This window comes from Vittaforma corneae, assembly GCF_000231115.1.
Source record: "Vittaforma corneae ATCC 50505 unplaced genomic scaffold supercont1.4, whole genome shotgun sequence".
Lineage (NCBI taxonomy): Eukaryota > Fungi > Microsporidia > Nosematidae > Vittaforma > Vittaforma corneae.
In genome coordinates, this window is record NW_006889837.1 from 157,645 (window position 1) to 177,270 (window position 19,626).

A 19,626-nucleotide genomic window follows, 5' to 3' on the forward strand; every position below is an offset into this window, starting at 1 on the left:
TATTGTTTTAGATTTCGTTTTCAGTGAAGCCAAGGATGATTTGGAACATCGGTATTGTAGGTATTATGCTAATAAATGTGAAAAATCTTTGATCGATGAACGGTGTATTTAAAGAACATAGCAATAAACTGGCCATAGTAGGCAGCTTAGATTCGATATATTTACGATAAAAATTGGATTACAATTTGTTATTTACATTAACACAGCAGTATAGTGGATTTTGACTGTCTCATAATCTACAATCACAAGGACTGCTTTCAGCCAGTGCAGTCTTGATTATTTTGAAGGATGTTTCAGGACTTTGACGTCTTTTATTCTTGATCAAATAAATGCACAAGTTTACATAAATACATGGCAACACTTCTCTATATTCATATTATATTCTGCCAAATTATCAATTTTACCATTCTTTATGAAAAATTCGACAAAACATCTTCACCCAAATTAACACAATTCGTGATTTCAAAAATATTAGACGAGTACAATGCTATTTATTCGCCGTTGGGAATAGAAATGAGACTGGATTCAATCTTATCGTACAATGACTATTCATTACTACCCGAATACAAAGCATTCACTAATCTTGTTGGAAATGATGATGTGAAAAATAAAGCGACTGCACTCGAAAGCATCGATAATAATCTGATAGTTTTATTTTCGGCTATGAAAAAGGCTGAAAGTAGCAGCGCTAACCGGCTAAGCTTTTGTAAGGGTCGATACTTTGTAAACCTCAATGATGCTAATGTTTTTGAGGACATTCTCAATTCTTCACTGAGAGCAATTAGGGAATGGATAGGTGCAGTATTAAAGCTTAAGATTCCAGAATTCCATGAGCTCGAAAATTTTAAGTTGAAAGATGATGTAAACGATCAGACATTAAATGATGCATTTGAATGCTATGACAAAGGCTTTGATGAGAGCTATGCCAGAAAAACAAAAACGTCAGTTAGAGATTACCATGTAAGTCGAAGAAATCAGAATGTTAGAATGTTAGATCAAAATAAACGATTTCAACAAATGAGAAACAAAGTGCATGTCTCTTCCAGCGGCAAATTTGGAGGTCTGTTTTCAGTCCGAGAGCTACACAAAAGCGCGAATGATAGCAGCAACCATTCCCCTTTAAAAACACTTGATACATCAAGTAAAGATGAGAACCTTCCCAAAAGATTTACTTTTCCAAGTGAGTCCACAATCTTAACAGACTAGGAAAGGGCAAAGGGGAAAAACTCTTGTTAAATTAATATAGAAAATAATAAGTAAAATGCCTTCCGCTTACATTGCGTAGCAGCTTAAGATGATTTGTAAACTTAATTTATTAGCCTCTGGCATTGAGGAAACATTTACTGCTCAGAATATTATATATTGTGTTGTCATTTATCGTTATAGATGTCTTAAGACCTTCATCGCCCAAGGCACTTTCGGTAACGGTGTTGTAATCAGAAGGTGGTGCATTGATTATTTTCAACAGCGCATTTGAGAACGAAGAAAACAGTTGCTGGTAGTTTGCTTCATAAAAAATTGCGATTCTTTTGGAGCATTCAATGTTTGATGGATAATCTACGATTGGCACGTCTATACCCACACTGTTGAATATTTCATTAAACATTACTGGCGGGCAAGGTAGAAGAAGAATGTAGTGATGTGTATTGTCAAATCTGTTAACATCATTTAAAAGGTCAAGAATATTTGAAATTGATCCTTCACATATTTGTAGGCCCATTTTCGCCAAAAATGGATTGTCAACAGGCGTGAATATTTCAAAAGCTATTTCGTATCCGTTACTCTTAGCCATTGTTGAGTTGTTAAAGGCAGACTCCAGAGCAAGCGCAATAGTCATCAGATCTGTACCGAGTGATGGATGTGTTTGCTCATATGCGTTGAGATACTCTTGGGAAATTAGCACATTTACATTAAATACCTTCCTTTTGGACTTTAAGAATGCAAATACAGTTAATAAATAAAAAAGAAACATCATTGTCTGTTTGTGCTTTCTTTCTTTTAACTAATGTTGAAACATAAACTAGAAACAATAATACAAATGAAGTGTATTGACAGTTAATACCAAGTCTTATATATGCGCAGAATGCAAGAAGAATGTTTTATATATTTTATTTTGGTATGGATTACAGTCATTAGGGCTGTTGCAATGCAGATATACTAGTCAGTATCGATAACCTGATATTTTCCATGCGTGATACTTCCATGTGCTTTACAAATATATTAGCTGTTATTTTTATAGAACGAGGACAAGGGTACATTATACACTGAGATTGCATAGCTTTGTAGGTGAAACCTGGATTTTGTACAATTGACACATGCCCCAATTATGGAACCATAAATATATTCTATTTGAATTTGATTGTAGATCTTTTGAAAATTTTATTATGAATTCTGTCAATAGCTTTTAAAATTTTTCAAAGAGAAAGAGCCCCATGAGCTCGAAAGGTGAAGAGGCGAAGTCGGATAGGGGAACAGAGATAAAAGAGGAAAACAAGCCAAGAAGTGAGACGGATTCCTCTTCAAAGAAGAAAACCAGTCCTTTTTTATCATCTGAGATGAAGAGTGATGTTTCTGACGTAGAAACAAAATCATTTGCCAATAAGCAACAAGATTTTGCAGACAACATTTTGAAAGAGAAGTCTATTTTTAATGCAGTTGGAAAGCTGTATTTTTTCAGCAATAAAACAAGCAAATTGGAGACGAGGGGCGAGGGCGAGTTTTACATTTTCAAGGATAAAGCAGAGATGTACAGACTAATGATGATACGTGATCAGTTCAAGCTTAAGGGATGCAATCATTATATTCTTCCAAACTGTCCATTAACAAGACCGACACAAACTAAAAATAGCTGGATCTGGACGGCATTGCAGGACAAGAGTGATGCAGAAAAGAACGAAGAGAAAACGCTTTATTTTGCCACATTTAGAGATGAAGACATTTCAAAGCTATTTGAGGAAAAATACAATCAAGCCAAAGAAGAAAATTTAAAAGCATTAGAATTAAGGAAGAACACAGGAAAAAGTAAAGCCAAAACGAATTACATAACAGAAAGAGAAAATGACGAAGCAGTCGAGGCTGAGAAATAAATTATTATCAATATTTGATCATTTTCATTACAGTTTATATGAAACTTGATGAAACCCATGAAACTGAAAGGTTTCACAAATATTCCAATCAGGTTTTATTTTCAACAAAGCCTATCACAAATGGAATCGCTCAGGAGGTTTGATGAAGCGCTCAAAAAATTTGAAGAAAAGGTTGAGGAATACAAAAACAGTAAGAGCAATAAATCAACAAGCCTGTCGCAGGCCAAAGTTTTACAATATTTTAGGGCAATGAAACAGAAAAGTTGTAGAGTATTACAGGGCAAGCGTATACATAGGATTATGGAACAGAAGAAGGAGTTTGAAAGCCAAAGCATGACTTTGGCCTGCAGTATAGAAGAAGGTATAAGTGAGCGAAACAAACACTCTCTAATCAATCAGCCAATAAGCAATGCACCAGATCGATCCATGGCTGAGCATTTAGTAGAAAAATCAGCAAATACTATTCAGGATCAAAATACTACCACTCAAAGTCAGCCCTTAGCTGGATCTATAGATTTGTCGGCAAACACACGTAGAATTTTCATAGTTCCTGCAGATTCTGGTGATTCTCCAGTAACTATGCCTGGATGTGTGAAATCTGATTTACATAACAGTAAACAATGTGCGATTAAAACTAAAGGGCCTAACTTTAAAGGATTGATCAGGGAATCATTATATTTGAGGAAATCGATATCCTTTACTGAGAATGGTGCTTCCGTAAAAAGAATGATTGATAATAATTTTGAGTGCCGCACAAAAATTGAAGACGCTGACAGTACTGAAAATACAGGCAAGTATGCAGCTGAAAACGAGAAACCGAAGGGTGGAGATATAAATGAAAAAATCAAATATTCAAAAGAGTTTCTCACCCAATTTTTTGTTAATTTAAAGAAAAACAATGATGCGCAATTTGCTTTATGTGAAACACCAACGAAAAAGACTGATGGCATGACAAAAAGTGATAAATCAGAAAGTACAGTGCAATATCATAGTATTAGAGGTTTAAATGGAAAGAGGACCGAATCGCCACCAGCATTCCAAGAGTCTGTGCATGGCAATACAGAGTTTTCAAAAACGTTAAACTATCCAATATTTACTAACATAACGGTCGACAGAAGGAAAACGTACGTAAATGCAAGGCCAAATTTGGTTTTAAACAGATTCAAAAGGAGAGGTAAAAATAGTACCACAACAAATGCAAGCGAACAAAAATTAATTTTGGCTGATAAGCATTCACTTGTCCAGCTAATGAAAGATAGAAATGAGATATATTCAAAAATTTGTGATAAAGCTCTAAAGGAAAAGCTAGAAAGCATTGATAGAAGGCTTTTTGAGAGCATCTATGTACCATTCCCTGTAATTTGTGAATGCTGTGTTGATGGCAGAAGGTTTGATTTACATGATGATTTAAGGTTCGATAGCACAGTTTATCCAAGTGAGCTTAGGGATGTTCCATTGTTAGAAAGTGAAAAGATATATAGTATTGTCGAAAAATACTTAAAAGAAGACGACCTGAAAAAGGATAGGTCTAAATTCAAAGAGAAGATGGTACAGTTGCTGAAAAGGCAAGATTTTAAAAATGATCTGCCGGGTTTAATGAGTTTAACTAAAACTGATAGTGAAAATGAACCAAACACAGAAATGGTGGAAAGATTACTTTTAGTACTGAACAGAGGAGACATCCATACTGACTTGAGGCTGATAAGTCTTCTGGATAGAACAATTGAGACGTTATCGAAGTCGAAAGATCCATTCACTTGTAAGGTTGCAGTTAATATGGCTATCTGTAAAAAGTATGTGGAGGATTTTGTTGAGCTGAAGAGGATAATTGAAGAGTCTACCAGTTTAAAGCTTTGAAAACATGTCTGATGAGAAGTATTGAACAAATAATCTGATTCACACTGTTCAATTAATAAAATAGCATTAACTACCTCATTACATTAAAACAGTGGATTATTCCCTATTAGTTTTAACACATTTATTGTGATAGATAATGTATTGCTTTATCTACGATAGAAAATGCAGCAAGCACAGTAACAGGCTTCAGTTATCTGCCCGTTTTATCATTAAAGCTTTAGATTAGCCTTCTGCCCATGAAAGGAGGTCCCGAACAGTCACAGGAGTCTAAGACTAAAAATTTAGAATCTACACGGACAAATAGCAATTGCGCCGAAAAGTTAACTGCTGAAGATCATTCTGAAGATATTCTCCATGCTGAGGACGAACAGACTCGTTTAAGAGCTGTCTATGATGAATCTAAAGCAAAAAGTACAAATGTAACTGATGATAGCACAGAAAAGAAACCAAAGAGAATACCATTTTTTATTAGAATGCTAAATAGCATACATTTCTGCTTGGTTGGTGTTTTCCTGCTCCTTGCAATTAATTTTTTCTTTGAATACGCAAATATCAAAAATTACGAACTATTTGAAGCTGAAAGTCATGTTAAACTGGGAAAGGCACTAATTTGTGTTGTTCTGGCCATTTTCTTTGCATATGCAAAGGTTGTTTTGATGGAAAGTTATGCTGATCAATAAATTAGTTTTTAATAAAGACACCTGTTCTACGACATTTTGATGAATTAGTTGAGATTGATTTAATACTATACCATATGATTTTTAGAATGCTTGCCATCGGAAGCATCTTACAACGACATCATCAAGACCAAGTTTAATATACAGGTTTGCACTATTTCATTTAAACTCTTTAGCACGAGCATTGGTAAACTGTAAGCTTGTTACTTTATAGTGCATATTTTGTAAGTTTTGTTCAAAAATTTCCATCCCACTGTACTGAATGATTATTGGGGACAAGAACAGAAAGCTTTTGGTTGCTGAAAAAGACGTAACTATCGTAAGAAGCTGTTCTATTATAAAATATGATGCTGAATACAATTCACAAACACATTCAACAGTTTTAGAACTACCCAGAGCATTCAAGAATAAGATCTACGACTACACAAACAGCAAGCTGATTTCAATACAAACAAATGAACAAAAGAGTGTTTCTTTGGGCAAAGTAGTAGACTATTTCAAAGTAGAGAAAGATTTTTTCTTTGTGAAGGAGGACAGGGCATCTAAATCATTGCACAGCATTGCCGGAAAATGTCTTTTAAGATTCAGCTCAGCATACCAGTTTGAAGGCTCGTTTCTCTATTTTATAAAAGATTATAGGTTCCATAAGTTTAACTTACTAACACTTGAGGAGTCTGAAATCAATATATCCCCAGACCTTAAAAGCAACGCACCGGTGGCTTTTTGTTGCAAGCGCGAAAACATATCTGAAAACGAGACTATAATTTTTGCTGATTATTTGAACAAAATATACATTCATAGTGAAGAAAAGCACAGGCTTTACCACTGGATGAGTAATAAAATAGTATATCTCAATGTTTATGATAGATACGTAATTGCTATCTCCAAGAAGGGCAATGTTGTTAGATTTCACATTGATATTCAGAAAATTGAGCCTTTATTTAATTTCCATGGTATATATGTAGACGTCTCTTGCTCTGACAACAAGCTATATCTTCTAACTGATTTTGAGTTTATTATATTTGATCTCGTTGTAGGCAATACTGTTTTTAAAGTGTATTTGATTGGTAGTTCTGAGTATAAAATCTCCAGGTTAGAGGCATATTCAGATAAGAGAAGTGATGATGTTTTCAACATGAAGAGGCATAGCAAAGTGGAAATTATGAACTTGATTGATTATGAAAATAAAAGGAATCATAAAGAAGTATCCCCATCAAGTGGTATAAAGGAATATATAACATATATCCTTGAGAAACATCTTTTTGTTGTTGACGCTCATCTAAGGAAAGTAATTTCAATATTTAAGCTTGACGATAATTCAGCCTGTTTTGTTTGTGGGTCCATCTGTTTTTCATTTGTTCAAAGAAAATCGAATGTTATTCTAAAAATTTTCAAAGTTTTTACAAATAGAATTATTCAGACCAAAACTGTTGAATTTTCGTGGAAAGGCAGCCTTGATCTGGCGAATATTTTCACTGTCAAGGACAAGTTATATCTACTAGTTTCACAGAATGTCTACATTATTAACAAAATGGGGTTTTTAGAAATGGTTTACGACCATAAGAATTGTAAATCGTTGAAGTACTTTGAAGATTACATCTGTGCAATTGATGAAAAAGGCATTTTTAATATCGCAACGCAGAAATACGAGGTGGTTCAGAAGAAGATAATGAACTGCTGCATATTTAAGAGCAGGCTACTATTTTACATAGAAGACAAAGGAATATATTGTGATAAAAACAATGAAGCTTCTGAAAGGTGTCTTATTTTGCAAGTCAACAATGTGATAGACATGAAGGCTAAAGACACTGACATTCTTGAAACTTTGCAATATATTGAGGGAAAATGCATTATAGTTGAGTATAGTTTTGAGAGGAACGAATCACTTGTTAAGTGTAACGAAGTAACCGTTGAGAATCAGTCGAATAAGATTTTGTTGGAGAAGTTATGTGCATCAGGGTCAAACACAATGCTAGGTTAAGCTGTTCTTCTTGGATCTACAGTGTATGAGCGTCATAGCCACATGCTGGCTAATATTTAGACTACTATTAAAATTTAGACTATAAAGCAGATTCTTGTCAACTGTTCTCAAGTACTAACATCTATTTATTTCAAGCTAAGGAAAGAGCTAATAAGACGTAGTCTGTATCAAACATAAAAACAAGCATTCTTTTAATAAATTTACTAAATTAAAGAGTCTCTCTGCCTTTCTCGGCTTCTTCGGGCTGTGGAGCCTTCTGTGAAGCTTGTATCTTGTTAACAAGCTCGGTAGAGGCATTTTGAACATTTTCAATCTGTGCCTGAATTACTGCTGCAGTGATAGCTGCATTTCCCTTATTTTCATCCAACCACTTCTTGCTACCATCCAATATCGTTTCAAAATATGACTTGTCAAGGTCGCTAAGGCTGATTTGAGCATTTGACTTGGCCAAATTGAGCTGTGTTTCGAACTGTGAAAGTGCAGCTTCGAAATTCCTGAACTGTTCGAGCCTCTTTGCAGTCTCTTCGTCCTGTGCCTTGAATTTTTTCGCAGTCTCCAAGATCTGGTCGATCTTGTCCTTGGAAGGCTTGCCCAGTTCTGACTTAAAGACAGCACTTTCGGACAGCTTGGTGTCCGAGTCTTCAGCAGTAATCTTGAATGAATAATCGGCAAAATACTCAATCTTGACAAGAATCTGTGGCACGCCCTTAGGCTTCGGATTCTTCAAGGTAAGAAGAAGCTTACCAATCTTTTCGTTATCATCAAACATCGGCCTCACACCCATGGCAACATCAATCAAAATATTAGTTTGATTGTCATATACCGTAGTAAACGTCTTTGTTGCTTCTGTTGGGATAGAAATGTTCTGTGCAATGAGATGCTCGAAAGATCCATCTGCCAGCTTAATACCGATCGGAAGAGGCACGGCACCAAGAACCATGATTGAAGAATCACCCGAATTAGGATCAGAGTTAACACAAATCTTGCATGCACCCATACCAACAGCCTTATCAGCATCAATCTCATCGAAGATAGAAGCATTCTTACAAGCTGAGCGGAGAAGATCTCTAATATAGGGGATTCTAGTCGAACCACCAACAAGAATAACCTTTTTAATTTGAGAAGTCAATGAATCATTCTTCTCTTTGAAAAGCCCCTCAATCTCGTCAAATAAAAGATGGCTAATGCGCTTATAGATGGGTTCAAGTAACTGATTGAATCTCGAATGACTAAGTGTGAAAGTAATGCTAGTTTGGTCTCTAAACCAGAACTTTTCAGAAACAGTCACCTCAGTTTTGGAGTTTCTTTGCTCATCACAAAGCCTAATCTTAAGAGCCTCCACAAATAGTCTAAGTCTAAGCTCATCCTCCCTGGTTTCTATTTTGTGGCCTTGGCCTTCAGCAATCTTAATAAACTCTTTGCAAATGTAAGTGTTCACATTTTCTCCACCTAAAAAATTGTCTCCAACGAATCTATTCGCAACAATGTTCGACTCGTATTTACCAGGTTCGTCATCTGATTTCTCCTTAATAACCTCAACCACTGAAATATCAAGGGTACCACCTCCGAAGTCAAATACCATAATCTTCTCTTCCACATCGATAGTGAATAAATGCTCATCAACATATGAGACACATGCAGCAATAGGCTCCTTGGTGATAATTGGATCGGCAAATCCTGCATTGATTCCTGCAGCTTTTACCTCTTCGTCCTGGACTGTAGTAAAGTATACCGGTGTTGAAATGCAAGTGGAAGTAATATCAATATTCAATTCATCTAGTCTGCTCTTGATTTCTCCAAGGACCATACTTGAGAGCTGTGTGGGTGTGAACTCGTATTCTTTACCAGCAATAGTAACTGGGACTACGTAGTAGCCCTTTCCGGCCTCGGTCTTGTGGCGGATTGGATATGTAACCTCGTTAGCAAATCCAGCAAGCCTGCTCTTCTGCTCTATCTTGTCAATACCAACAATCCTCTTGAAACCTCCAAGATAGCGATGGGGGTCAGGAAGAAGCTCATTAAGCTTGTTGGCAGCATATCCGACCTTATACAGAGGTGTCTGTGACTGAGAATCCACCTCTCCCGTAAAATAAATGGTGGATGGAATAGTCTTCTTATCTGGAGAGCCAAACGTCAGATAGTCGTAGCTCTTCGTATCTGGATAGTACACCGCAACACAAGAAAATGTAGTTCCAAGATCTATTCCAACGTACGCCTTGGTCAAGCACAGAGCACTTTGCAGCATACATATGCATGAAAGGATCTTCAGCATGACTACCTTTCCTTTTTCAGCATGGATCATACCCCCAACAAAAAAATTTCTATATATAAAAAAATTAGCCAATGAACGTTCAATATTTGTATTTTGGACTGAGAAATGGCCAATATATCACGCAAACAAATATAAAATACTTAAACTTTGACGATTAAACATTGCATATAGTTGTGCAAGAGATTGTGACTTTTTATGCTCTAATTCGTTTTTAAAAATCAAAAAGTAATTTGTTTATAGCATGTTTTAATAGTTAATGCTAATTAAATTATCCAAGAAAAGCAAAAGAGCATCAAGTCTGATTTTCCTTAGTAATACTGCTAATATGACATCTCAGCTACTGGCATAACACAGTAGATATTAAAATGACGCGGATTTGTTAAACCACCACAGGAACTGCTCAACTTTGCAATTTATGCAAGAGATGCAGTTAGTATAGTGGATGCACTATGCTTACTTTTGTAAATAATTGGATATGATATTTGGACACCACACTAAAATCGATGTATATGCCTAAAAGTTAAAATGAGTTTATTTTATACAGCTCCATCTCTAATTTTTTCGCAGGCGAACTAAAAAGCATTATCTGCAAAGAGCCAATTGGCTAATATGAAGCCAAAGCCAGTGTTAATGCAGATATTATAATAAACACAAATGCCTTCAATTTAAAACATGGTATGATAGCACACCATGCTGATAAAAATAAATGTAGAGCAACTCACCAGGTTTATTCAGATTCCATCTCGGCTAAGAATAGCATATCAACATAAAATTCATACAAAATATCAAATGCCTCAAAGTCGTCGTCTTCATTTTCAAAAAAGTCAAAAAGTGGGCAATTTCCCTTTTCATTTTTCCATATTATTTTTGTTGTTTCGGGCTCTTGTTCAAACAAATAAATTGTCTTTTCCAATACTGTATTCTCAACGTACTCGTTTTCGTGAAGCTCCAATACAACCTTCATTTTGAAGTTGTCCAAATACTCTGCCTTTATAAACTTCAAAAACGAAAAATCAACACTTTGGTCATCTTTTAGCGGAAAAAACTCCCTCAGTGGATCAAAGTTTGCAAAAACTCTTGAATAAAACTCGTTGAGCTCTTCTGGTGTAAATTCCTCGCGTATGATTCTGTCTCTTCTCTCGAGAAGCTCTGTAATCTTTTTGTGGTGGCTGAGCTTCAGACTAAAATCGTCTTCAACATACTTTGAAGTGTAATCATCAAGCTCCTGTTGAAGTTTGGCAAATTGCTGCTTAATCTTGTCCTGCATGGGGACAAAATTTTTATCAACTTGAATTATGAATAAACTTAAAAGCATAAAGATGATATCACTGATATTATTGGACAAAAGGATTGCTTAAAGTGTTAACTTTACAGTAGGAACACCAGCTGTATATCTCCTTAACTTAAAGTTAATTTATTTGAGAAGGCTATCTTCCTATTCCAGTAAACTGGAAATAGAAATTACCATTTTTTCTAATCCAGCGAATTCTTCCATCGATAACATCCTTGAAAAAGACAACTGCAGCCTCGTCGTGTGTCTTTTTCTTAGACGAATCTTTCGACATCTTCTCTGCAAGAAGATCCAAAAATGCACCACAGGAATCAAATCTTCCGAGAATATAATACTCTTTAATTGCATCCTGATCAATATATTCCCAACAATTTTCAAACATAGCACTTGGGTTAATGTCCTTAATATCAATGTATCCTCTAAACAAATTTGAGAGATTGACAGCCTTTGACAGTGTAGATGGTTTAACCGGTATTCTGATAAATTCAAATGCGGACTTTGGATTAGTTTCCTCAATGCTTTTACTCAGCAAAAATTTGCCAATTTTTGGATTTCCAAAAATGCAAATCTTTTTAAAGACAGACAAGCGGGAAATATCAGCCAGTACTTCAATATTTTCGTTTTTAGTCCATGAAAGATCCATTTGAAATGAATTGCTGATAAAGTTCATACACATAAAAATTTTTTTAGAATTTTTCTTCAAGATTTCTTCGCATTGTCTACTTCGACTGGAATCAATATCTCTGAAATCTACGATCTCAACAAAAGCATCACAATTTTTTTCGAATATGCACTTTTCTAACTCAGAGATAAATGCTGGATCTTCTGAATCAACTGACGTGGTTTGGTTACGCTCTTGCGTAGCTTCTTTAATTTTCCTAAGCTGCTCCTTTTCCTCATCGGTCATCAGATAATCTTTCGGAATCTTCGTAACATTCTTGTGCTTTTTCCTCATTTCTCTTTTTAGCTTTGCTTCTTTCCTGGCATTCCTCACTGCGGTTCTTGTTTTTTTTCTTTCACTTACTCTCTTTGAAGTTCTTTTTGCCATTTAGCAATCTGTGACAAGGCCAGTCAGGCCAAGAACACAAAGTATTAAATTTGCACTTCTTGTAGCTTTTGTAAACCAGTGCAGATCTATGCTGGGAGTAGGGTATACTTTTATGGCTGCACATTTTCGGCCCCTAAAGATAGATAAATGATATTCCTTGAGTACTTCAAAAGACATCTGAGCAAGACAGTCACAATTGTGCTTAAAAATGAAATGAAAATTACGGGAATACTCAATAACGTAGACCACTTTCTGAATTTACAGGTTACAGCTGCAAAAATAGAACACGATGGGATGGGACTGCAGAAATTAGATTTATGCTCAATTCGAGGATCGTCTGTAAAGTTTGTGGAATTAGAAAAGAACGAAGATCTTGAAAGGAGGGTTTCCGAGGCTACTCTTTTGAGGTTTAGTTTTGACAAGTGATAGGTTTAATTATTAAAATGCTTTTTATACAAGTATATCGGTGTTACTGTTGAATATAAATGATTTGGCAATGGATTTAATACATCAGGAAACCTATGCTGCTTCGCTAGTAATTGAAGTACTTTGGTTTTTAGTGTAGTCTCCTGTATCGGAATTGTCTTCCCGCCTTTTTTGAAATAAAAAACACAAAAATTTCCTTCTCATGGAAAGCCAGGAAAAATTCCGAAGCTATGCAGATGTAAATAGGGAAATACAAGCCCTCATTGCATCTAAAGAAAACACACCACAGAGAGAACCAATCAGCAAACATACCGATGACGAGAACATTCTTACACTCTTGGAATCTCTCAATAAAACATACAGTGAGATAAATGCAGCACTCCAAACAGAAAATTCTCAGGCGCTAAAAGATGTCATATTAAAGAGTGATATAAAAATGAGCATGGTGTGTGAGACTTTGCTTGAAACATTAAAGAAGACCACAGAAGAAAAGAATAGTCTGATCAAGGAAAACCAGGGTTTAGAAAGAAATAAGAGAGAGCTTGAGTCTACTAACACAAGCAACAAGATTTACATTGATAAGTTGAAGAGTGAGCTCGATTTTAAGAGAGTAAATGTTGAGGAACTAAACAGAATCATTATGGATCAGAAAAACAGAATGACAGAGTTCAAGGAAGAAAGCATCAAGGCTAGGAATGAGGTACAGTTTTTTAAGGCCAAGATAGATGAAATTGAAAATCTAAGGGCAAGGGCAAATGAACGAATGGGCATTTATGAAAAGGAGCTTGAGGCCTTAAATACAGTGATCAAGGACAAGGATGATAGGATACAAACACTGACATTAGAAAAAAAGAATGAAGAGGAAAAGAATTCAAGTGTGAAAACAAGGATGGCTGAACTTGAGTCATTTGTAGATGCCCTGAATAAAAAGCTTGAAATTAAAGACAGAAATATGGCACTATGTAATAGTGAGTTAAGTAAAGTCTTATGCGAAAATAAGAAATTGAAGGTTGAGCATGAAAAATACAAGGAGAGCAGTGTATATTATGAAGGATTATACAATAGTTTGAATTTACAGAATGCATATTTGAATTCACAGTTGAATAAAATGCTGAAAATGGGAGAATATAGCAAAGACATTGAAGGTTATATTATGAAATTTAAGAAAAATTAAAAAGAAGGAAGAAGATAATAAAGAAACTAGAGCAAGAAAATAATAAATTGAAGGTAGGTGCAGAGGAGACTAGATCACCTGAAGATACATCTGACTCACTTCTTAAGAAGATCGAGGATTTGAATGACAAAAATGAAAAATATAAAAAGCAGATTTCTGACTTAGAAAATGAAAAAAGAAAGCTAGAATGTAAAAGCAAAAAACATCAACATAGAGGATGATGAGTTTAGAGAAAAAGTTAGGAGTATTCTAAACAAAAAGGAGACGGTTAAGCCTTCTGAGCATGGATTAAGGGATGATTTTAGATCATTTCCAGTAGAACATAAGTATCCCAAGTATAAATATGAAACACCAGCTTCTTATTTAGGTTTCAGGGATTACAACAGGCCTGCAGGGCTTGCGTCCAAGTATGATGTCAACAAACCTACTGGGATCCTATCTAGCTACAGCAAACCTACAGAAATGATTTCTAACTATAGCAAGCCTGTAGAGACACCATTGTATAAACCTGTTGAGACGAATTACAAGCCAGTGTCAAACTATGCGACGACCTATACACCTTATCCCTCAGCTGAAGTTCCAAAAACAGCTAATCATGACATGTCATATTTAAAGCTATTTAATTTGGATCACGATTACGGTGAAGATGCTAGGCAGAACAATGATTTCATTGGCGGATTTGTAGATGACTCCAACGTTCCGCGGCCTAAACTTGAAGTAAACTATAGTAAGGAAATGGAGCCAGCGGGAAATGGTGGATCGGTTCAAATGAATAATTTTGATAGACTGTTTATGGACAAGGCAGATGATAATGCGTCGATTGAATCAGTCAAAACCTACCACACGTCATCGACACTCAAAGAAATGATGGCCAAAACCGAGAATTTGCAAAAGAAGTTTGAGGATCTTGAAAACAAATTAGCACAAATCAACGAGGGTGAAAGCATTGATAGATTAACAGATAAAATAAAGACATGCAACAGTTATTACAGCGAGTGGAATGCAGATTCCAACGAGTCAGATTACATTTAAACAGTAAATTAGCGTTTGTGAATCTAAGGGTTTATCAATCAAATGGATTTCCTTTAGCTGGTTTTGTTGAATATTTGATTTATTTAATATTTAACTTGGTTGGCTGGACTTCAATCAAAGCAAGCACAGCAACAAAATATCAAAATAAATAACATCGATCACATGCATATTCCCAAGCTGTACATTGATTCTGATACACTAGTAAAATGTAATGTTTGTTTCCTGCTTGCTTGTGATTGGTCCTTTTATCTTTTTATTTTAGACAGTGCCCCCTATTATGATTCTGGATGATGCAAAAAGGTATGTAACAAGAAGAATAAAGAAAGTTGAGTTTCTTAACACCAACTTTCCCCATGATTATGATGCAGTAAACACAGAATACAGAAGATTAAGGAATGAGCTTGATGTTTTGACTGCTGTGGTAGAAAATCTATCAAACTATGAATTTGGAGGCGCTGTAATGAAAAATTTTGCAAAGCTAGGAAACAAGCTGTCATCTACGACCAGTCTCAAAATGTTTGGGTCCAACGACATTTACACTCAGGCTGCTATTGTTGGAGAAGAGCTGTCAAACACAACTCATAGTAGTTCAATCAAAGCCATTGGATCTAAGTTCTCTGAAGCATACCAAAAGATCTCTGCTGCTAAGACTGAGATGAATAATAAACTCAAGGAAGTCATTGGATCCCTAAAGATATTAAAGGAAGAATCCAAAACAATCGATGGTCTTAGAAGAAAGGCAGAGGATATGAGATACGATCTAGAAGAGAAAATCCAAGAAGGAAGTAGTTCGAAGGTGCAGATTGATGCACTGGCCAGCGATTTCAATACAAAGTCTCTTGAGGCTCTACGAGGGATGAAGACATTTATAGGTGATGTTGGGATTTCGGGGCTGCTAAAGAAGACTGCGTCGATTCATAGAGAATTTTCAGAAGAATCATATAGGGTACTGTCAAATGTTCAATGAATTTTGGAAAAGTATCCTATTTTAATCTATTTGTTATGTATTATTTGGCTGCTTAATATGTACTGGGCATGCTATCTTAGTGTCTGGTTCAGACTATGGCATGTGTCTGATGCTTTGATTTTTCATAATTGAACAGCAAGCCGTTATCACTAAACAAAAACAATTAAAATACTGCAATTCATATAAAAACATAAACGGCGACTAAAATCATAGTTATAGCACATCCATATGCCTTTTTATGGTTGCATTATATTTTTGTTTGCAAAATTTTCAAGTAAATAAATAGTTGTAAAAACTTTAACCCATGTACGATTCTAACGAAGCAGAAATAACAATTAGGCACAGGGGAAGGCCAAAGAAAGCGCCAACGTACTTTAAATTCAGTCCTTACGTGTACAACACGCCACTTGGATTTCAGTACACCCAGCCTACAATTCTGAATGCGAATTTTTCAGGATTGCCGTGCACCAATCCCCTGAAATACGGTGCATCAGAATCTAGAAATATTGCTGTATTGTCACCAGACAGGAGTCCAACTGCAGCCACTGCTATGAGAAGAGAAAGAAGGTCAGCTGCAGTCAGGGCCATGATGCCACGCAAGAAGAAACGGCATTCATCTGATGAGAGCATTTCGTCTGAAATTATGAGTGTTGAATCATTTGTGGAAGAAGATCCATATGAAAAGTTGCTAGATTATGATGAAGAAAATGACACATACCTTGTTAAAATCCGAAGTAAAAGCTATCTTCATTGCGAATGGATACCACGCGATGAAATCAAGTCAACTAGAGTGGGTGCAATGAAAGTAAAAAGGTTTAAAAAAATTGATGTGGATCAGGATTATACTAAAATTGAGAGAATTATCCACGAGACACAAGACGAGCAGGGCAACAAGCTTGTGCTAGTAAAATGGATGAAGCTTCCGTACGAGGCAGCTACTTTTGAGTTAACTGCTGATGCTGAGAAGTGTGAGAATTTTGAAGTTGAGATAAAAGCGTATAGAGATAGAAAGAGAATGCGGCACATGAAACTGCCATTGGATTGGAGGCCTTCCAAGGAAAATCAGCTTAAGTTTGATAAAAGCAAAGTGTATAAAAATGGTAATACGCTTCGCAGCTATCAGATAGAGGGCGTTAATTGGCTTTTGAATAGATGGTATTTTAAGCAAAGTTGCATCATGGCTGATGAGATGGGGCTGGGTAAAACTGTCCAGAGTGTTATTTTTGTTAACTCGTTGTTTTGTGAATTTGACTACTGTGCGCCTGCATTAGTTGTAGCACCTCTTAGTACTATTGTTCACTGGGAGCGTGAGTTTAAGAACTGGACAGACCTACGCGTACTAACATATCATGGTTCGATTATGGGAAGAGATATTATTAACGAGTATGAGTTTGCCATCAAAACAGGCAATATATCTGTAAGACTGTTTGACGTTATTATTACTACATATGAAATGGCAATGGCAGGTGCTGACCATCTAATGCAATTTGAGTATGGAGTAGCAGTATTTGATGAAGCACACCGACTTAAAAACACGTCTTCCAAGGCTGCATCTTGTCTTAGAAGCTTCTCTATTTTTCACAAAGTTCTTCTCAGCGGCACTCCCATTCAGAATAATCTTAATGAGCTTTGGTCTCTCTTTAATTTCATTGATCCAATTAGATTTGATAATCTCAATAATTTCTTGCAGGAGTTTAAAATGGAAAAGTCGGAGGATGTACAGAAACTCCAGAATGTGCTTAAACCATTAATGTTAAGAAGGATGAAGGAAGATGTTGAGACCACTATTCCAATGAAAGAGGAAACCATTATTGAGGTAGAGTTAACAACCATTCAAAAGAGATATTATCGGGCTATTCTAGAAAAGAACATTGAATTTCTTACTAAGGGCGACAGATCCAATGCACCCAATCTCATTAATGCTATGATGGAGCTGAGGAAGTGCTGCATTCATCCATATCTCATTAAAGGTGCCGAAGAAAAGATTATCGGTGATTATTTAAAGAGAAAAAGGCTTTCAGGAGTTGATGACGTCTCGCAAGCAACATCACAAAATCCTGCCAAGAATTTCCAGCCAATTCAAATAGGTGAATATGCAATGACAGATTCCGACGAATACCATAGGATCATGATCCAAAGCTCAGGAAAGTTAGTTTTGCTAGACAAGTTGTTAGCTAAACTCAAAGATGGGCATAAGGTGCTGATATTTAGTCAGATGACCAAATGTCTTGATTTACTTGCAGACTATCTCACATACAGAGAGTATAAATTTGAGCGTATTGACGGTGGGGTGAGAGGAGACCTTCGACAGGCTGCTATTGATAGATTCTCCACGGGTGATGCGTTCGTATTTTTACTCTGCACTCGTGCTGGTGGAGTGGGCATTAATCTTACTGCTGCCGATACTGTTGTGATATTTGATTCAGACTGGAATCCTCAGAATGACTTACAGGCCCAAGCAAGATGTCACCGTATCGGACAGAAGAACGAAGTTAAAATCTACAGACTTATTACTAGAAATTCATATGAAAGAGAGATGTTTGACAAGGCGGGTCTAAAACTAGGACTTGATAAAGCTATTTTGCAGAAAATGAATTATCTTGAAGGACAAGAGGAGAAAACTAAAGGGGATGTCCACTCAAATCTAAAGAAAGAAGATGCCATTCAGCTTTTACTTAGAAAAGGCGCATATGGTGTATTGATGGATACGGATGATGCATCTCAGAAGTTTTGTGAAGAAGATATTGACCAGATTCTTGAAAGGCGTACGAAAGTAGTGAAGCATAGTGAGGGAGGTAATGTGTTTTCTAAAGCCACTTTCCAAGTTGATGAAGAGATTGATGATCCGGACTTCTGGGATAATTTATTGAACCAAAAGAAATCTGAAGAGAGTGAAGGAAGAATCAAGAGACAGTGTAGAAGGCTTTCACGTGAAGGCAACATTTCAGATGAAGATAAAGAACAGTTCAAGATCTTGTATTCAATGTATGTTAGTAAAAAAGACAATGTTGTGGTAAATAAAATGAGTAAAGAGGAGTTAGAGATATTTCAAGTGTTTGTCACCGTGCTTCACAAAGGCGTATTTGATGTTGGTATTGATATTTTTTCTGATAGCTTCAACCACACAGCTGACAACTTGAGATATTTGATTAAGTATTGCATCGATCTCTTGCCTTCACAAAGACTGAGGAATGATTTCGCTGTTGGTCTTGATAAGTTTTATTTAGATTACGACCCACATCTTTTTACTGCGCAGTCCGACACATATCTGAAATATTATGAGAAGTTTTTGTTTAAAATCCAGATTCCTTTGATCCTGAAAAGTCTAACTACAACCGAAGAGCTATTAGTAGAGAAGACACGTGGATGGTCATGTGAAGATGACAAGGCACTGGTTAATCTTGTTCTCACGAAGGGCTATGACAATTTTGATTATAAAGACAAAAGCAGAGACGATATTAACCAGAGAGTAAGGAAAATTATATCGTATTTATCTCATAAGAAGGAAATTAGAGAGAATGATAACATGTATTTTAAGACAATAATGAACTTTGGGCGCTTAACTGATGACAATGAACTGGCAGTTGAGAAGTTTTTGAAGAAAGATACATCAAAATTAAAAGAGCTGATCAATAAAATATGTATGATGTCGCGAAGATCAAGGAGAGACACTGTAGATGCTGAATGTTTCGAAAGAATTGAGTTTTTTGATATGCTTGCTGAGTTAGACGAGATTCCTATTATCAGAAAAGTAGGAATGCCCAGAAAATGGGACATTAAGAAAGATTCGGAGCTTAGACTGCATCTTTTACGAG

The 19,626-nt window shown here is 35.9% G+C and overlaps 14 protein-coding genes across 14 annotated transcripts; 10 read left to right on the forward strand and 4 right to left on the reverse strand.

The window, feature by feature from the left end:
- Positions 1-351: 351 nt before the first annotated feature.
- On the forward strand, positions 352-1,206 carry VICG_00726 (uncharacterized protein; the record flags this gene model as incomplete). Its single annotated transcript, XM_007604115.1, has 1 exon — positions 352-1,206. The coding sequence occupies one exon, from the start codon at positions 352-354 to the stop codon at positions 1,204-1,206; it is 855 nt and encodes a 284-aa protein (XP_007604177.1).
- Positions 1,207-1,315: 109 nt separating this feature from the next.
- On the reverse strand, positions 1,316-1,975 carry VICG_00727 (uncharacterized protein; the record flags this gene model as incomplete). The annotated part of the gene is made up of 1 exon (XM_007604116.1): positions 1,316-1,975. The coding sequence occupies one exon, from the start codon at positions 1,973-1,975 to the stop codon at positions 1,316-1,318; it is 660 nt and encodes a 219-aa protein (XP_007604178.1).
- Positions 1,976-2,432: 457 nt separating this feature from the next.
- VICG_00728 (uncharacterized protein) lies at positions 2,433-3,086 on the forward strand (the record flags this gene model as incomplete). The annotated part of the gene is made up of 1 exon (XM_007604117.1): positions 2,433-3,086. The coding sequence occupies one exon, from the start codon at positions 2,433-2,435 to the stop codon at positions 3,084-3,086; it is 654 nt and encodes a 217-aa protein (XP_007604179.1).
- A 48-nt stretch (positions 3,087-3,134) lies between these two features.
- On the forward strand, positions 3,135-4,943 carry VICG_00729 (uncharacterized protein; the record flags this gene model as incomplete). Its single annotated transcript, XM_007604118.1, has 1 exon — positions 3,135-4,943. One exon carries the CDS (start codon positions 3,135-3,137, stop codon positions 4,941-4,943), a length of 1,809 nt encoding a protein of 602 aa, XP_007604180.1.
- Positions 4,944-5,179: 236 nt separating this feature from the next.
- On the forward strand, positions 5,180-5,623 carry VICG_00730 (uncharacterized protein; the record flags this gene model as incomplete). The annotated part of the gene is made up of 1 exon (XM_007604119.1): positions 5,180-5,623. The coding sequence occupies one exon, from the start codon at positions 5,180-5,182 to the stop codon at positions 5,621-5,623; it is 444 nt and encodes a 147-aa protein (XP_007604181.1).
- Positions 5,624-5,882: 259 nt separating this feature from the next.
- VICG_00731 (uncharacterized protein) lies at positions 5,883-7,601 on the forward strand (the record flags this gene model as incomplete). The annotated part of the gene is made up of 1 exon (XM_007604120.1): positions 5,883-7,601. One exon carries the CDS (start codon positions 5,883-5,885, stop codon positions 7,599-7,601), a length of 1,719 nt encoding a protein of 572 aa, XP_007604182.1.
- A 208-nt stretch (positions 7,602-7,809) lies between these two features.
- VICG_00732 (uncharacterized protein) lies at positions 7,810-9,903 on the reverse strand (the record flags this gene model as incomplete). The annotated part of the gene is made up of 1 exon (XM_007604121.1): positions 7,810-9,903. The coding sequence occupies one exon, from the start codon at positions 9,901-9,903 to the stop codon at positions 7,810-7,812; it is 2,094 nt and encodes a 697-aa protein (XP_007604183.1).
- A 697-nt stretch (positions 9,904-10,600) lies between these two features.
- VICG_00733 (uncharacterized protein) lies at positions 10,601-11,140 on the reverse strand (the record flags this gene model as incomplete). The annotated part of the gene is made up of 1 exon (XM_007604122.1): positions 10,601-11,140. The coding sequence occupies one exon, from the start codon at positions 11,138-11,140 to the stop codon at positions 10,601-10,603; it is 540 nt and encodes a 179-aa protein (XP_007604184.1).
- A 160-nt stretch (positions 11,141-11,300) lies between these two features.
- Positions 11,301-12,212, reverse strand: VICG_00734 (uncharacterized protein; the record flags this gene model as incomplete). Its single annotated transcript, XM_007604123.1, has 1 exon — positions 11,301-12,212. The coding sequence occupies one exon, from the start codon at positions 12,210-12,212 to the stop codon at positions 11,301-11,303; it is 912 nt and encodes a 303-aa protein (XP_007604185.1).
- A 147-nt stretch (positions 12,213-12,359) lies between these two features.
- On the forward strand, positions 12,360-12,638 carry VICG_00735 (uncharacterized protein; the record flags this gene model as incomplete). Its single annotated transcript, XM_007604124.1, has 1 exon — positions 12,360-12,638. The coding sequence occupies one exon, from the start codon at positions 12,360-12,362 to the stop codon at positions 12,636-12,638; it is 279 nt and encodes a 92-aa protein (XP_007604186.1).
- Positions 12,639-12,840: 202 nt separating this feature from the next.
- Positions 12,841-13,812, forward strand: VICG_00736 (uncharacterized protein; the record flags this gene model as incomplete). The annotated part of the gene is made up of 1 exon (XM_007604125.1): positions 12,841-13,812. The coding sequence occupies one exon, from the start codon at positions 12,841-12,843 to the stop codon at positions 13,810-13,812; it is 972 nt and encodes a 323-aa protein (XP_007604187.1).
- Positions 13,813-14,274: 462 nt separating this feature from the next.
- Positions 14,275-14,844, forward strand: VICG_00737 (uncharacterized protein; the record flags this gene model as incomplete). The annotated part of the gene is made up of 1 exon (XM_007604126.1): positions 14,275-14,844. The coding sequence occupies one exon, from the start codon at positions 14,275-14,277 to the stop codon at positions 14,842-14,844; it is 570 nt and encodes a 189-aa protein (XP_007604188.1).
- Positions 14,845-15,121: 277 nt separating this feature from the next.
- On the forward strand, positions 15,122-15,811 carry VICG_00738 (uncharacterized protein; the record flags this gene model as incomplete). The annotated part of the gene is made up of 1 exon (XM_007604127.1): positions 15,122-15,811. The coding sequence occupies one exon, from the start codon at positions 15,122-15,124 to the stop codon at positions 15,809-15,811; it is 690 nt and encodes a 229-aa protein (XP_007604189.1).
- A 304-nt stretch (positions 15,812-16,115) lies between these two features.
- Positions 16,116-19,626, forward strand: VICG_00739 (uncharacterized protein; the record flags this gene model as incomplete). The annotated part of the gene is made up of 1 exon (XM_007604128.1): positions 16,116-19,626. A coding segment is annotated over one exon (3,511 nt), but the record flags the coding sequence as incomplete, so codon positions are not given.